This window comes from Oenanthe melanoleuca, chromosome 1A (genome assembly GCF_029582105.1).
Source record: "Oenanthe melanoleuca isolate GR-GAL-2019-014 chromosome 1A, OMel1.0, whole genome shotgun sequence".
In the NCBI taxonomy this organism is placed as follows: domain Eukaryota; kingdom Metazoa; phylum Chordata; class Aves; order Passeriformes; family Muscicapidae; genus Oenanthe; species Oenanthe melanoleuca.
In genome coordinates, this window is record NC_079334.1 from 34992177 (window position 1) to 35007159 (window position 14983).

The 14983-nt window shown below is 39.7% G+C and overlaps 1 protein-coding gene across 1 annotated transcript; it reads left to right on the plus strand.

Annotated features, from left to right (window-relative positions):
• Nucleotides 1-3442: 3442 nt before the first annotated feature.
• Nucleotides 3443-11311, plus strand: CCDC107 (coiled-coil domain containing 107). Its single transcript, XM_056482130.1, has 6 exons — nucleotides 3443-3651; nucleotides 6144-6349; nucleotides 7506-7572; nucleotides 8687-8777; nucleotides 9916-10025; nucleotides 10630-11311. The coding sequence occupies exons 1-6, from the start codon at nucleotides 3483-3485 to the stop codon at nucleotides 10917-10919; spliced, it is 933 nt and encodes a 310-aa protein (XP_056338105.1). The 5' UTR covers nucleotides 3443-3482; the 3' UTR covers nucleotides 10920-11311.
• Nucleotides 11312-14983: the final 3672 nt, after the last annotated feature.

A 14983-nucleotide genomic window follows, 5' to 3' on the forward strand; every position in this document is an offset into this window, starting at 1 on the left:
TCCCAAGAAGAGTTTTAGACTTTTGCCAGCATTAAGCAGTGGATCACGACAATAAAGTCGATTTGGATATCACATTATATAGTCTGGACAATACTAGCCATTGTCCATCCCTCCACAGATCTCAAGTGAAATTTAGCACCATGAGCTGGGTACATGCAAGAAGCTTTACAGCCTCATGATTTTGAAAATTTCCCCATGTTTACATCCCACTTTCACACTTCTGACCTGCTTTTAATTGTCAAAATGGCTGGAAAAAATAAAACCTCAGATTTTAAATTTTTTCCTAACATTCTATTTAGTCAGAGGACTAAAAACTGGTGAATTACAGCCTATTACAGATATCCATGATGCCTGGGAATCTGTGAAATTACATTTAATTTTTTTCTCAAATCATCAACTTCCCCAAAGAGGGGAAGTTCCTTATGTTAAGGAGAGGAGATGTGACCTTGACTTACTAGGTTCAGTTGAACAAATTGACTGGATCTGCTGGGTTTTCTTATTAAGGATTAGGCAGCTGCAAGATCACTTGGCCTTCCAGACCTGTGAATGAACTAATATACTGACATGCATTGCTGCTGCTATTACACAATGGCATGTCAGGGCAGAGAACAGATTACTGGACAAGAAGGTGGTGGTATTGAATTTCTACAAGAAATATTCTGTAAGAAACCATTTTGTATTCATTAAAAGCTAAAAATTCCTAAAATTATTTTGCAATAATGAGACTGTAAACAGTTTACTTAACATTAAAATTATTGACTGTTTTAGATCAGTGAAATACCATGTGTTTGCTCATAGATGAAACTGATTCTATTGCAAAGCTTATTTTTTCAACATGGGAATGAATAAATAAAATATTAAGTGTTCAAAAGAAATGTTTACATTCTCAGCAGCATTAAGTTTCTCAGAATTAGCACTGAGAAATCAGAAATATATCATAAATCCTGTTGTTGATTTATCATTTTTATGAGATTTGCAAGAAGGAAAATTTACTTTGGCTGTATTTTATCCTTCAATCGACATTTTTACTAAGAAATACCCACAGACATTCTACAATTCCTGTGATTACTTTGAACAGCATCTCCAGACTTAAAGAGTTCTGAACTGTGTGGCTTGGTAACTGGAGAACTTTTATTTTATATATAATTTTTATTTTATAAAGTTCATGTAGTAATCATGTAGTGAAATGAGAAGTGAGGCTTTCGGTGGGGTCGATACTGTGGACAAGAAGAGTGAATTATTGTAGGAGACACTGAGGTGAGACAGTGCAGGGGTAATGCAGTACAGTCATTGCTTGATATTAAAAGAGACAGAGAGCTGCCACTTGCTACCATATATATTATTTACATATGTGTTATTTACAGATGGCACTGATTTATGTGGTAGGCACTAACCAGGTATTTTGCCAAAGACAACTCTTACTTGAATGCAACAAATCTTAGTACAGTTCTGCACTACGAAAATTAAAAATCTGACCTCACCATACCAATTTAATGGCATCAGCAACATTGAAAACTTCATGGCTTCCAATCCAAGTATTCTCTCCAACAGATGTGAAATTAGGATGGTGCAGATGTTTCTTGTTTAAGAATATTTTATGTTCAAAAATGCATTTGTCTGTTCCCTTGCAGTCTGTGCCAAAGCTGCATCCCAAATCTACAAAGCATGAAAGGTGAAATAGTTGTGCAATGTTGAATTACAACAAAATCTTAAACAATCAGATAAAACCAGTCAGCAATAAGCAGATGAATATCAAACACTGGAGTTTCAAAAAGAAATACTTTCCCTTATTTAGGCAAGTACCTGTGTTTTATTTTAATTGACTTTTCCTATTGCAGCACAGAAATATGGACTAATTTCATTAGACAAGATTTTCCTCCCTTCAGTGTTGAAAATTAACTTTGTAAGAGTTCTTGCTAGCAACTGAAAAGATATTTGAAATGCAGTTTTGTCTTCAGGCAAGGAATCGCTGGCATGTTAATTAAACATGGAATTTTTTGGTTTTATTGTTGAACAGGTCATTAAGGGTTTTGATTTGATACATAAAAAATTAATTCAAAGTAAAAATGCACATATGCTGTAGATTCAATAGTACAAATATTTTAAATATTTTTAAGTGAGCCTCTTAAAACAAATATTTACTCTTCCTATGGAATGGCTTTAAATACACATCAGGGCATTTTACAAAGACAGCTTCATGAGGTAAACATGTCAATTCCTGGCCATCAACTCATTCTACTACCTCTTACTTCTTTGCAGCTGATTCCTGAACATGAACAATCTTCAGTCTTGTCTTCCAGTCATGACTGTTTTTCAGAAAGTTTACCATTAAAGTACTCAATTTGATACCTTAATAGAAGATGCTGTGATTCATTACCTAGGTTTATTGGTGCTTCTACATTTCAATTCACTCTTAGCATCTTTTTGGATTTTACAATTAACTCCACTGGCTGCTGATCTCTTTCCTCCAGAAGGCCTTTAGTTTTTGCTAAACTAAACTTTGTGGTTTTCCTATTCCTGAGCATTTAAAATTGCGTGTGGTGTCTTTTGCAAACTTAATCACTTTCCAAAATCACCACCCCTCCCTCATCTGCCAATCCAGCTGAAAACCCACCCAAGCAAAGGACATTCTTTGCTGAATAAATGCTCCCGAGTGTGTTCAGGATGTTCATCGTTTAGCTGCCCATTGCTAACATGTTCCTCTTGTGTCACTAAGCGGACTAAACATCAAACATCTGCTTTTTCTGCATCTTCTTCACTTTCGTTTAACCCTTTCCAGCAAAAATTTCACTTGCCACTGGAAAAGCCCTTCGGGCCTCGGGGTGCCGCTCGCATGGCTTTGTGAGGGGAGCCAGTGCCGTGCCGCGGGGCGCTGTGCCGTGCCGTGCCGTGCCGTGCCGTGCCGTGCCGTGCCGTGCCGCAGGGCGCTGTGCCATGCCGTGCCGTGCCGTGCCGTGCCGTGCCGTGCCGTGCCGTGGGGCGCTGTGCCGTGCCGTGCCGTGCCGTGCCGTGGGGCGCTGTGCCGTGCCGTGCCGTGCCGTGCCGTGCCGTGCCGTGCCGTGCCGTGCCGTGCCGCGGGGCGCTGTGCTGTGCCGTGCCGTGGGGCGCTGTGCCGTGCAGTGCCGTGCCGTGGGGCGCTGTGCCGTGCCGTGCCGTGCCGTGCCGTGCCGTGCCGTGCCGTGCCGTGGGGCGCTGTGCCGTGCCGTGCCGTGCCGTGCCGTGGGGCGCTGTGCCGTGCCGTGCCGTGCCGTGCCGTGCCGTGCCGTGCCGTGCCGTGCCGCGGGGCGCTGTGCTGTGCCGTGCCGTGGGGCGCTGTGCCGTGCAGTGCCGTGCCGTGGGGCGCTGTGCCGTGCCGTGCCGTGCCGTGCCGTGCCGTGCCGTGCCGTGCCGTGCCGTGCCGCGGGGCGCCGCCGGGGGCGCTGTGGCGGGCGCGGGGCGCGGGGCGCGGCCCGGCCGCGGGAGCCGGCGGGGAGGCGGCGGCCATGGCGCTCTCGGCCGTGCAGCAGGTGCTGGTCTCGGCCGTGCTGGTGCTCTGCGTCTTCCTCGTCATGCCCAGGATGTTCGGGGGAGGAGGCGGCGGGCGGCCCGGCCGGTCTCCGCGGGGCGGCAGGGCCGGCCCCGGCCATTACGATCCCCGTCAGCACGGCAGAGGTAGTAGCCGGGGCGGTGCCGCGGCCGGGGCTCCGTGCGGGGCCGCGCGGGCTCGGGCGGGCTCGAAGGGACCCCAGAGGGATCCGAGAGGGATCGTCCGGCGGGAGGCGCGGGTGTGCAGGGGCTGCGGACCGAGAGGCCTGCTCAGACCGCTTCCAGCTGGCCTGTGTGCGCCTAAACACCCCCGCTCCTGCGGTGTTTTGCTCTCCCGGTTCGCCGTGCTTTGGGTTTTGTCTGCGTTGTCTTACCAAAACTACTCTTACATTACCCGTAATTGGAAGCGCGGAGCGGTGTGACGAGCGGGGCACAGTCGAACGGATGAGCTGAGAGGTCTCACAGGGAAAAATCAATTGCAATAAGGAAGCCGAGTGTTACTGTTAGTAAATATATGCACAGAGTCGCACCAAATCTGTTCGGCAATACATTAAAAAAGAGTCCGAGATGCCTGTTTAGAAAAGGTATCAATGAAGGGGTTACAGAGTTTACTCCTTGTAGGAGCTATAGTGGTACCCGTGTATGTTAAGCCATGTCGGTGCATGTCACCTTTTAGCTCAAGACTGAAAGGTACGCCTTTGTTTTTGGCAGTCACAAAACGTCTGCTTTTGTGAGGTAGCTCTGAGATTCATTGATGATGCCTTCCAAGGTATTTCAATCCAAGAGATAGATAGCTAGTTGCTGTAATCCTCCAAATCTGTCTGTGCTTTTAGCTGCTGGCCAAGGACATGCAGGCTTGAGCTGCTACCATGTTCTTCCCACCTGATGTCAAACTTACTGTGCTTCATAAGCTCTTGCCTGGCCTGTTTTGTTTGATTATTTTTTATTTATAAAGTAGCTGTATGTTTCCTATAAATTTTAAAACTACATACTTAAAAAAAAAAAAAGAAACACTTCACATGCCTGTGATTGTACTGAAGTACTGGCCCAGCACTGACTAAAATAAATTTCAGACAGATCTCCTATTCTCATCTCTCTGGGTGGTGCTTTTCTCCCAGTTGGCTGGTAACTCACTTCATCATTTCTTCTGTGGGATAAACTTGGTGCAGGACACTGGACTCCACTAGGATTCAAAATTCCTCCTCTCCACCCTGAAGGTGTTTCCCTTGCCACATTCTTATTTGTATGATTTGTAGAAATCTTTTTTATCTGTGATAGTAACTATTTTAGTAAAACTTCTGGTTTACTTTAAAAACAAATAGAATTTAAAATAGGGAAAAAGGTGAGTGTAAATGTAAAATTAGGAATCAATATGAAACATTCTGAAAGGTGGAAAAATATATATAATATAAAATGTGATTTCCGAATTAGTTAGTGCAGTTTTAGCACTTGTTCTAAACCTTGTCCTTGTTCAGAACCTACTTCTTCTGAAAGGACAATGCCTGCCTGAATGGTGAAGGTAGTTTGAGTTCTGATTGTATCAGCTAGAGCATTTAGGTTTTGTGTAACATTAATTTTTTCTCTTATCTGATCATGGCTGTACTTTGCACATTTGAGTTACGTTACTGTGAGTTCCTGAAATGCCACTGTTAAAGTATTAATGGATAAACAGTGATTTACATAATGGTCTTTTGCTTAGGAGTTTTTATAGAACGTGAACCTTGCCATACCCATAGTCAGCTCTGATACATTAAGTTTGCAATTGTAAGTCTAGGCACTCGGTTGAGGCACCAGTGTAAAACTTCACAATCCCCCAGTCCCCTGCAGTCTGCCTCTGCAAGCATCTGCATTCTTTAGCTGATGGTACTATTCCATATGTGCATGTCCCATGAACCCTGGATTTAACTACCAAATAACCTGTTTCCTAAGTCAATGACTTTCCTAAGTCATCCTAAGTTGGAACAATGACATTGGCTGTTTTCTCATCTGCTCCCTGTTCCAGCAGGCAAATTACGTGCAAAAATACTTCTGACTTCCAAGGTTGCATCTCTTGGCTATTGTATAATGTTCTCTTGCTGAATATTTGATTTGCAAAGGTACAGTACTTCTGAGCCTGTATCCATGTAAAACTGAGTGTACTGTCAAAATAATGAGAACAGCAGCACAGTGTGTTTCAGCAAAACCTTTTATTTTCTGGGACCAGACAATTCAATTTGTAATTAACTCAGTTCCTTTAGTGCAAAGGAAAAAATATTAATTACAGTTTTCAGCATTATCAGTAGTTTCTCTGAGTATGCTTTGATTTCAAGTTTTAAATTGTTTCTTGTTACATCTGTCTTTCTGTGATTTGGTGAGGATTTGCCAGTGTTGCTGTGAAGCTTAAAAATTGTGCATTAAAGAAACCAAGCTTGGCTTGAGAGTTTTTGCTGCCTAGATTTAACTGCATCTGGTTAACATAAGAATAATTTTTAATTTTTTAAGTGATACAAGGCTGCTCACACTGTCTTAATAGAGTGATAAACAAAGATGTTACACAAGAAGAAAACAATTTAATTCCAGTTGTGGACTCCTGATTTTATTTCTTACTTTGTTATCTTTTCCTCAATTTCATTTTTAAGGTGGTCCTCAGGCAGTTTATCAAGGTCACCGGGATCCAGGAAATTCTGACAGTAATACTTACCAGAGTATTCAACAGATGAGAAATGCAATGGAAAAAGAGATAAAAAGTGAGAGAACGAGAGGGAATGGTCGAGAGTTAGCATTCACCCTCATGCCATTGTATGCTCTTGGAGTGGGAGTGTTTGCAGCATACAAACTTCTTAAGGTAAGCCATAGGAAAAGTATTAAATTATTGTGGTTAGGAGGAAATGTAACTGCTTGGCTTGTTTGTTTGTTTTTCTAATTCTGAGCCTGTGTATATGGTTGTCCAAAAGCCATTTCTTGCTCTGTTTGACTTTGAATGTGAAGTCCAAAGTTAAAATTTTAGCATATCTAATTCTTCTGGCTTACGTATTTTTAGATGCTTGAAGAAGTGAGAATCTTACCCTGCAGCTTCAAATGAGAATCTGAGAACCTAAACTGTGCTGCTACCTGAGTCTGTAACCTAAGTCTCATCTGTGTTTCAGTTCCTTTTCATTCTTCAGAATGAGACTGAGTATGGGAAGGAGGGGACAATTCCTGCTGAGCAGTGGTCTTAGATCAGCAATTAGATAGAATAGCGAGTAGACTTGACCTTTTGTTTGGACTTCTCATTTGATCATGCAGATGCAACATGGAGGTTTATTTCATTATGGCTACTTGTTCTACCATTTGTAAATTCAAAAAGGAGAACACATGATAGGTTGCTTTTTAAAAGGAATCAGTCTTGAAATGTATTATTTATAGTAAGAGATACTACAGGACTTACAAAGCTGAGAGTGCACCTGGAATATTGTTACTTGCCCTTAGGGAAAATAAAAACGAACAGGAGTAAGACTGGAGACAATGTTCTCATTTCTGGAGTCTGTTCATGTTAGTCTTGGTATGAGAAAAATATCACAGCTTTGCAAAATTAGTGTGGAGGCTTCCCAGTTTAGTATAAGATTTAAAAACCATGAAAACCGTATATGTTGCAATTCTTTACACTTGGGCTTGTGGGATTAAAATGTAAATATTTTTATGAAAGTATCTTTAGTACTTTTAAAAATAAATTCTGTATTGTAATTAATGATAAGAGACTGGAACCAGTTACCTAGAAAGTTTCTTCTACTTCTTTTTGAAATAGCAACTGTTTTCTTTTCCAGCTTTTGCCAGTCATGTTGTATTTGCTTAAAATCAGAAGTGTTAGTTTAAGATAGGAAGAAGGCATCATAGAAGAAAAGTTTCCTTAATGCAGCATATTTTCATGGTTGCTGTTTACTTTCACTAAAATTCTAAATGCAGTTTTGTTTTTACTACACAAATAGTGATGAAGTTGTTTAACTTGATTGTATTTTTAAAAGATGAAGTCACATGAAGAAAGTCACTCCAAAAAGGAAAAAAGTACAGAAGACAAAGCAAAGGAAACAGGTAAGATACCCATTCAGAATGCATATGTTCAACAAAAATGCTTATTTCCTACTGGAACAAAACATGTTTTCATTGATACAGTCTAGCTAAATGAAGATAGTCTTTCAGGTTACTGACAGCAGTTAGGAATCTACAAACACACACTTTGATTTTCTGTATGTTTGAAATGCTTGTTTGAGGTTTGTTTAAATTCTCCAGATGTAATGCTCTTCAAACAGCTGTAGTAATGCAGTATGATTCTCTGCCTTTAAAATGTCTGATGTTTTTCTCACTCAAGATCTATTCAGTTTTCTTCAGTTTAAATGGGATATAATTAAATAAATAGGGTGTTTAAAAACAATATGATTATCTGGTCTAGAACTGAACTGTATTGACAGTGGAACAGTGTGGCTAAACAGTTACAGAGATCATTTATGATTTCTAGGCCAAATGAGAAACCTGTCATAAACATTAAAAGTTAATGCTGTTTTCATACCTTTCTCTCCCTTGTATAGACACATTTTTAGTGAATTAAACAACTAGCAGCATCTTTTGGTATCTGCGTACATCAGGTCTGTAATGAGGTTCAGCAGTGGTTTGCTACATTGCCTACTCATCATCCTTGTGTGTTGCATTCTTCTTTCTTCAAAGTTTAATTGTATTTTAGGAGGAGTGACTCCTTTTGATTCTAGTGCATTAAGCATTAAATATATTTATAAGGTGTGAACAGACAAACACATGAAAGCATATTAAGAATAAATACAGGACTTACATCTCAAGAAGTCTTGCAGGTGCATAGTTTTTGAGACTGGGAAGGTGACCTCCACATTCTTGCTCAGTTTCTACAAAGGTGTCCTCTGTTTGGGCACTATTGGAGATAGGTTGCTGGGTGGAAAGGACTTCTGTTCACACATAATAAGGCTTCTGTTCTTACCCCACCACTCCCTTTTCATATTGTAGAATTTTATAGATGAAAGAAGCTTTCTGTTTTTGAATCTGTTGAATGAAAATATAAATTAATATCCTAATGATATTATAAAGACAGTTTTTACAAAGTTCTTTCTCTCCTGCTCCCCCTCTCTCCCACCTCCCTCTGTTTTTGTTGTACTGTTTTTGTTTGTGGTTGTTTTGTCAGAGCATCAGCTTTTAGAACTGGAGCAACATTTAGCACAGACAGAGAAAATGTTAAATTCTTTATTGACTCAGTTGGATCCACTTTCAAATTGGTGAGTGTTTCTAAAAAATCTGTGTTGTTTCCTTTTATATTGAAATTCACCAAAACGTTAACAAAGAGTTCTTAAAATGATCCTTATATATAGGTAAGGAACAGTTTTGGAACCTTCTTTGATTACTTATTGTTTCTTTAGCCTTTTGCAGGTAATACCAATTCTGCCATTTGTGAACTTTTTCACAGATACCTCCCATCTCTTGTTCACCAAACATAAAAGCAGAAGACAAATTATCATTTTTCTGTGGCTTAAAAAGGTGAACTTTAATATTGACCAAGGAGACTAAAAGTGAAAATAAACTCAGTAGCATTTGAAAGTTTTTGTGGGAATTAGATTTTGGTAGCAGAGTGAGTTTCTTCTTTTAGATGTAATTATAAGAAAAAAATAGTTTTCAAGGTATAGCTGCTTATTTTTTTGAAATGAATCTGTGAAGTGTGTTTATTTCAGTGAAATAGAACTTGTTTATTTTAGTATGATAAGGAAATCAGTAGTATAAAAACTCCTAATAGTTTTAGAAAAGTTCTATTCTTCTTAAGAACTTCTGATGAAGCTTCTTAAGAAGTTCTTCTTAAGAAGCTAGAGTCTTACTTATCTACTAGAAATAGAAGTATCCATGCAGTTAATTTTCTAGACTGACATCCTTCATGAAACACAGGTTGAAACATGAAGAATTTCATAATTGTTTCTTCAGTGTACTTCTGAACTTGATGTCTGCTGAAACTGTTAAGCAGCAAATTCTGGCCAGTTTGCCTAACAAATTTCTAGTAATGATGGGGAGGAAAGTTAAAAAACCTTGAATGAGAAAAGCCTTCAAACTCTAAAGATGTGTATTAGGCATTGTTGTACTACTAATAACAGTACTTCAGATAAGTATTATTTTCAGTAGTCATTACCCAACTTTGTCCATTGGAGCTCCAGTGTTAGGGTACAATGACATTCAGTAGTTGTATGATGTAATGGCCTGCCCACTTCTCAAGAGACAGTTCTCAAAGGAAGGCTTGACCTAAACATTTCATAAACTTACCTATGGTATTTATGTACAGAAAGAAATGCTGCAATAAGTGTATTATTATCAAGTACTCCCTTCCAAGATAATCTTTCAGCTGTTAAACATTTTGTCTTTTTTTTTTTCAAGTGTCAATGCTTTAGCTTGTGAGCAAAAAGATGAAATAATGACACAGCTCCAATCAATTAGACGACTGATGAAAGAAAGTGGATTGGATAAATCAGAAAACAAGATGAAAGGTAATTTAATTTTCAGACTGATAGATAATTAAGTAGTTTATATTTTAGAAGAATAACTAGATCTTACTATAATAATGTTCAGCTTCTGCACCTTAGGTAATTTGTGTGGAATTAGTTTTATTCTGGAGGAATACCATTCTTCACATTTGAGATGTATCCAATTTCAAATTTTTGATACATTATGATTTATTTAAGAATAGGTGCTCAAGACATTGAACTGGAATGTCAGTCACATTCTGTTTTGATAAAACAAGCTTTTGGGACACCGGTTCCTAAGCAGTCTGTTAGTACTGGACTAACTTTAGGTGAAGGATTTCTGAATGGGGACCTCTGAGGCTGAGTAATGCTTGCATAAAACACTGGACAGCAAATTGTATGTTAGTTTCAGCTGGAAAGAGAGCTGCAAAGTAGCCCGAGATAAATCTTAAATGTTAAGAATGGTCCATTAGAAATTTGGGAAAGTTTTGCATTATTTGAGTATTAATTGAATTGAAAAATAAAATATTTAAAATAGTCTACTTCTAAACTTACCCTGAAATTCAGAGCCTTTCAGAAATTCAGAGCCAGCAAACTTTAATTTTGATTATTTTTTGGGAATTTAAAGATCTTGGACACATTTGTAATGAGAAACTTGAAGATCTCATTCAGTCATTTGCTGAACATTCTCAAGAGAAAGAAATGGACAACAGAGAAGATGATTGTAATGAAGATTTGCTTGAGGATATTGATAATGATTACAAAATAGAAGAGCATGAATTACACAGTGAATGTGAAATACATCAGTTGGAGCCAGATGTTGTAGAAGATGAAGAAATGATAAGCAAAGATGCCATTGAATCAGAAGAGATGGGACTGAGAAGACGCAATAGATATGAATGGAATCTTCATATGTAAAACTTCCAAAAGCTTATGAATTCTTTTTATAATGTTGTATGCACTTTAAACTGAAATGAAGCTATGTGCACTGCTATATGCTTTAAAAAGAGGGGTGAAATACTGCCTTTGCTTGTATCTTTGACAATTCTGTAACTGACTTCAGTGGCAGCAGAATTTTACTCAGGATGTTTACATATTTTTTCTATTTATTTTTTCCCTATAAAAATATTTCTGTACTCTGTATATAATGCACTGTAATTATATCTGATGCTTCACTAAAATATTAGAATATCTTCTAATTTAGGCTATAAAGAATAGATGTTTCATAAATGTTTTGTAACTAGAAAGCATTATGCCACTTGAACTGTGACTTTCTTGAGTTCATTAAAGAGCATGCACTGATGAATTCAGCTCTTTGTGAAAAACTTTTCTCTGGGAGTGCAAAAAGCAGTATGGGTTAAGTCTTTGATACCCATTCATAGTCAAGTTTCTTTATTTGAAGAGAGAAATTTAGCCATGAACACTATATGAAAATAATGTCTGAATTTGCAGCTCCTGAGTAATGATGTTTAGTTTTGTATGTCAACTTAATCCCTTATGTATTACATTAGATCACTTAGTTTCTTCCCCACTTGCCACTGCTTAAACTCAGCAGCTGTCTAATAACTGATTGATACCCATTAGTATTGTATGTCTGTTTCACATTTATTTTAATATCATAGAATCTGATTTTTTGATTCATTTTAATACCCTTTTTTAACATCAGAATTAACAGATATGTTGCTATGTACAATGCAGGAACATTGGGTGGGGCATGGGATCTTTTTTCAATACACTATGCCAACTTGATAGGGACCTTTTTAGGTCACTATTAGGAAAAGCATTTATTTTACTTTGCCAGAGTCATTTTTGTCCACACTTCCATTATTTACTAAATTTTTTTTGTTCACTTAATGTACACACCTATGGTACTGCCATCCTTTAATGACAGGAATTGCCTTAGAGGTAGATCTGACAGTAAAGCTCTGTTACATTTTCTGTTTTATAATTGCATAGCTTTTAAGTAGGCCAGTTATGATGCCTGAACTCTTCTGGCGTCCTTATTCTTACAGGAAAAAAGCACGTGAATTGTTTTTTAGGGAGGAAATGTACTGTACTTAAAGGCACTAAATTTATTATCCCGTCACTCACTGAAATGGAATGAATTGTTCATTCTGGTGGAGAAACATGGTATGTGTTTTATTCTAAAACTGGATCACACAGGCTTGCAAGTAGCAGCATCCAGAAATACATGCCTAGCATCAGTGTGTTAGTAGTTTTGCACTTAGTGAGATTTTGCCTAACTTTGGAAAACTGGTTGACTACAGAGCCAGGGTTTCTCAAGTGGTGGCCGATTTTTTCCCCAAGACAGAACGAGTGAATCAGAACTAATACTTGGATACAACTTGATTTTAAAAAGAACTGATGTTGCTTTGGTCATTAAGGACAACTTTTTCTTTGAACTATCTAATACATTAAAGTGAACCAATGTCAAAGCCGTTGATCTGAGGGAACGATGGAGCGGGAGCCAGGTGTGTGCAGGGTGCAGGTCAGTCCTGCTCCTTCCCGGTGCTGCTGCCGGTGTCCTTTCCCCGCCTGGGGCAGAGTTTGAATTGTCCCCGCTGTGCCTCTCGCCTCTGCCAGGTTTGGGATGCTGCTGGCAGCTGTATCCCTTGTCCGAGAGGCTCTGCGCTACCGCGGGGTGATCGCTGTGTTTCTGACCCAGGCTACAGACACGCAGTTCCGAGGACTCCGGTTCCAGCAGCCGGGGTTTGCGGCTTTGATAAAAGTAACCCCAGCGGGTGAACCATTCGGCACAGCAAGGCTGTTTCCCCCAGCGGGGAGGATGCTCCGTTTGAGGAGCCCGGGGAAGGGGAGGGCAGTGCGGGTCTGCGGGCAGGCCCTGCAGCCCTGCTCCCGCTGACTAATGGAAATGCATGGTGGGCTTTTGGCTCAGAGCTGGCTGTGTAGGAGCAGCCAGCAGAGCCGGGATGCTTGGTGGAATTCACCCTGGAGCCTGGCAGTGTGCCGGGACGGCCCGTCCGCCTTCCTGAGATGTTCCCAGGGCACGGAGCGATGGAGAGCCGGGCTGCAGCTGTGAGAGGAGAGTACAAAAGGTTCGATGTTGCCAAGGGGTAACAAATTAGTAACACTGGAATGAGAAGGTATCGATAAGTGTAAGGGAGAGAGGGAGTTAAGCTTGAGGCGAAAACATAAATTTGAGCAGGAGTCTGATTAAGCATTACTAATAAAAGACTGAAATTAAGAGGCAGTGAAAAAGAGAAACCAACAGCATTTCATAGCTTGCTGAAGACAATACCAAAATTCTAATGCAGTTTTTTTTGTTTTTTCCCCAGAAGTACTTAGATTAAAAATACATGTTTTTCTCCATAGGATTTTCTGTTTTTCAGTTTTTTCTGAAAGCTGTCATTGAATTTGCATGGATTTGGAAGTCAAAGGAGTTGCTGCATCCCCTCGAAGGAAGACTGAGTTGTCATTGAGGGAGAAGAAATGTCAGGTAGTCAATGAAAGGCTTGTGGTTGTTTTTCTTCCTTACTTTGGCATTTTAAAAATATTTTAATCATACTTCAGAAAGTTCTTAGTTTGAGGTTAAAGTCCATTCTATAGAGAAGGCACCTTTTAAAGAAATTATTTTTGTTGGGAAGAGATAGTTTAGTGCAACAGCTTCTCAAATGAAGGTGAGAAATTCCAATATAAACAGCTATCCTAGAATAACTGCTATTCTGAGTACTTAATTAGAGTGTGGGGAATTTAAGAATGAGCTAGTACTTGCAGTTAAGAGCAACAGAGGCTTGAACACATACTGTGTGCTGTCTCAGGCTGTTGGTGAAACTGGCAACTGGTGTGTCTGTGTTTTTGTTTTGCAAGACAGCAATAAAGTAAAGCAGCCCCCAAATTATAATTTGAAGAGGCATGATTTCAGGTCAACATGAAAAATGAATCTCAGTGCTCTGTGTTCAGTAAGAAAAGAAACTACATTTTCCAGATATTCTTGGTAGTCTTTGCTTTGAGATAGGGTAGGTGTGCAACCCTCACACATTCACTCTAATAGAAACTTTAGGGCTAGCTTTTGATAATCACTACTAACATGATCTTGGATTCTGAGGGCCAGTATTTTCCTTACTGCTAAAGCAATCTCAGTATTGTTAGTAACAGTTGATTTTTCTCACAGATACTGTGTATTTTATGTCCATGAACTAAAGTTAATTGCTAATCCTCCCTCAGCCCCCAAGCACCCACTTTACTTCCGTATTTGTGGTGTGACCCCATTGGGAATTCTTGCAGTTTGACTGCCAAGTTCTTTTCAGTTTGGTTTGGAATGAAAAAAGACCCTTTGTAAATGATAACACATCAATGTTATAATGCTACTGTTAATGTTTTAACCACGTTTTTGAAAATTGAATACCTGTGGACAACAAGAACATTTGGGGCGTTTAGTGTAGGTTGTAAAAGAAAAGAAATGTCATTTTTCCTCTAATCTCTCATCCCTTTTTTTTTCTTTCTTGTGCAACTGCGTTTCCAAATTTCGACTCTCTAGTTCACATGACTTTTGATAGCTTGCAAAAATAAATCTTAAATTAAAATTATGCTGAAAACATGTGCTTCGTCCCAGTGTTCATAATGTTTTTTGTTTGCTTTCTTCCTGACTTGTTGACTCCTAGAAAAGGAATTATATCAAGGTTTTAGTATCTAGAATCAGCTGTGTTCTTTACCTCACCACAGTTGCAATGGTACAGAAAAAAGATAAATGTGAGATGTAGTGCCTTGTTTTTGATGCCTTGACGGTCTTGCATAGGTGACCACACGGTGGCGATGCTCATTACGTGCGGAGCTCTCAGACCTACCCAGGTTTGGGACCCGGGCTCGTTCTGGAGGCACTAGAGGGTAGTGTTGCTGAGCTTCTGTTTTGGGAGCAGCCACGAGGCTGGATGGCAAGAAAGGAGTTACAGTTTTGTGCTTGCTCTCAGATCGTGAAGGATGTTCGGGCACTGCTGGAAATAGGATTCTGCTCAGTTTAGGCT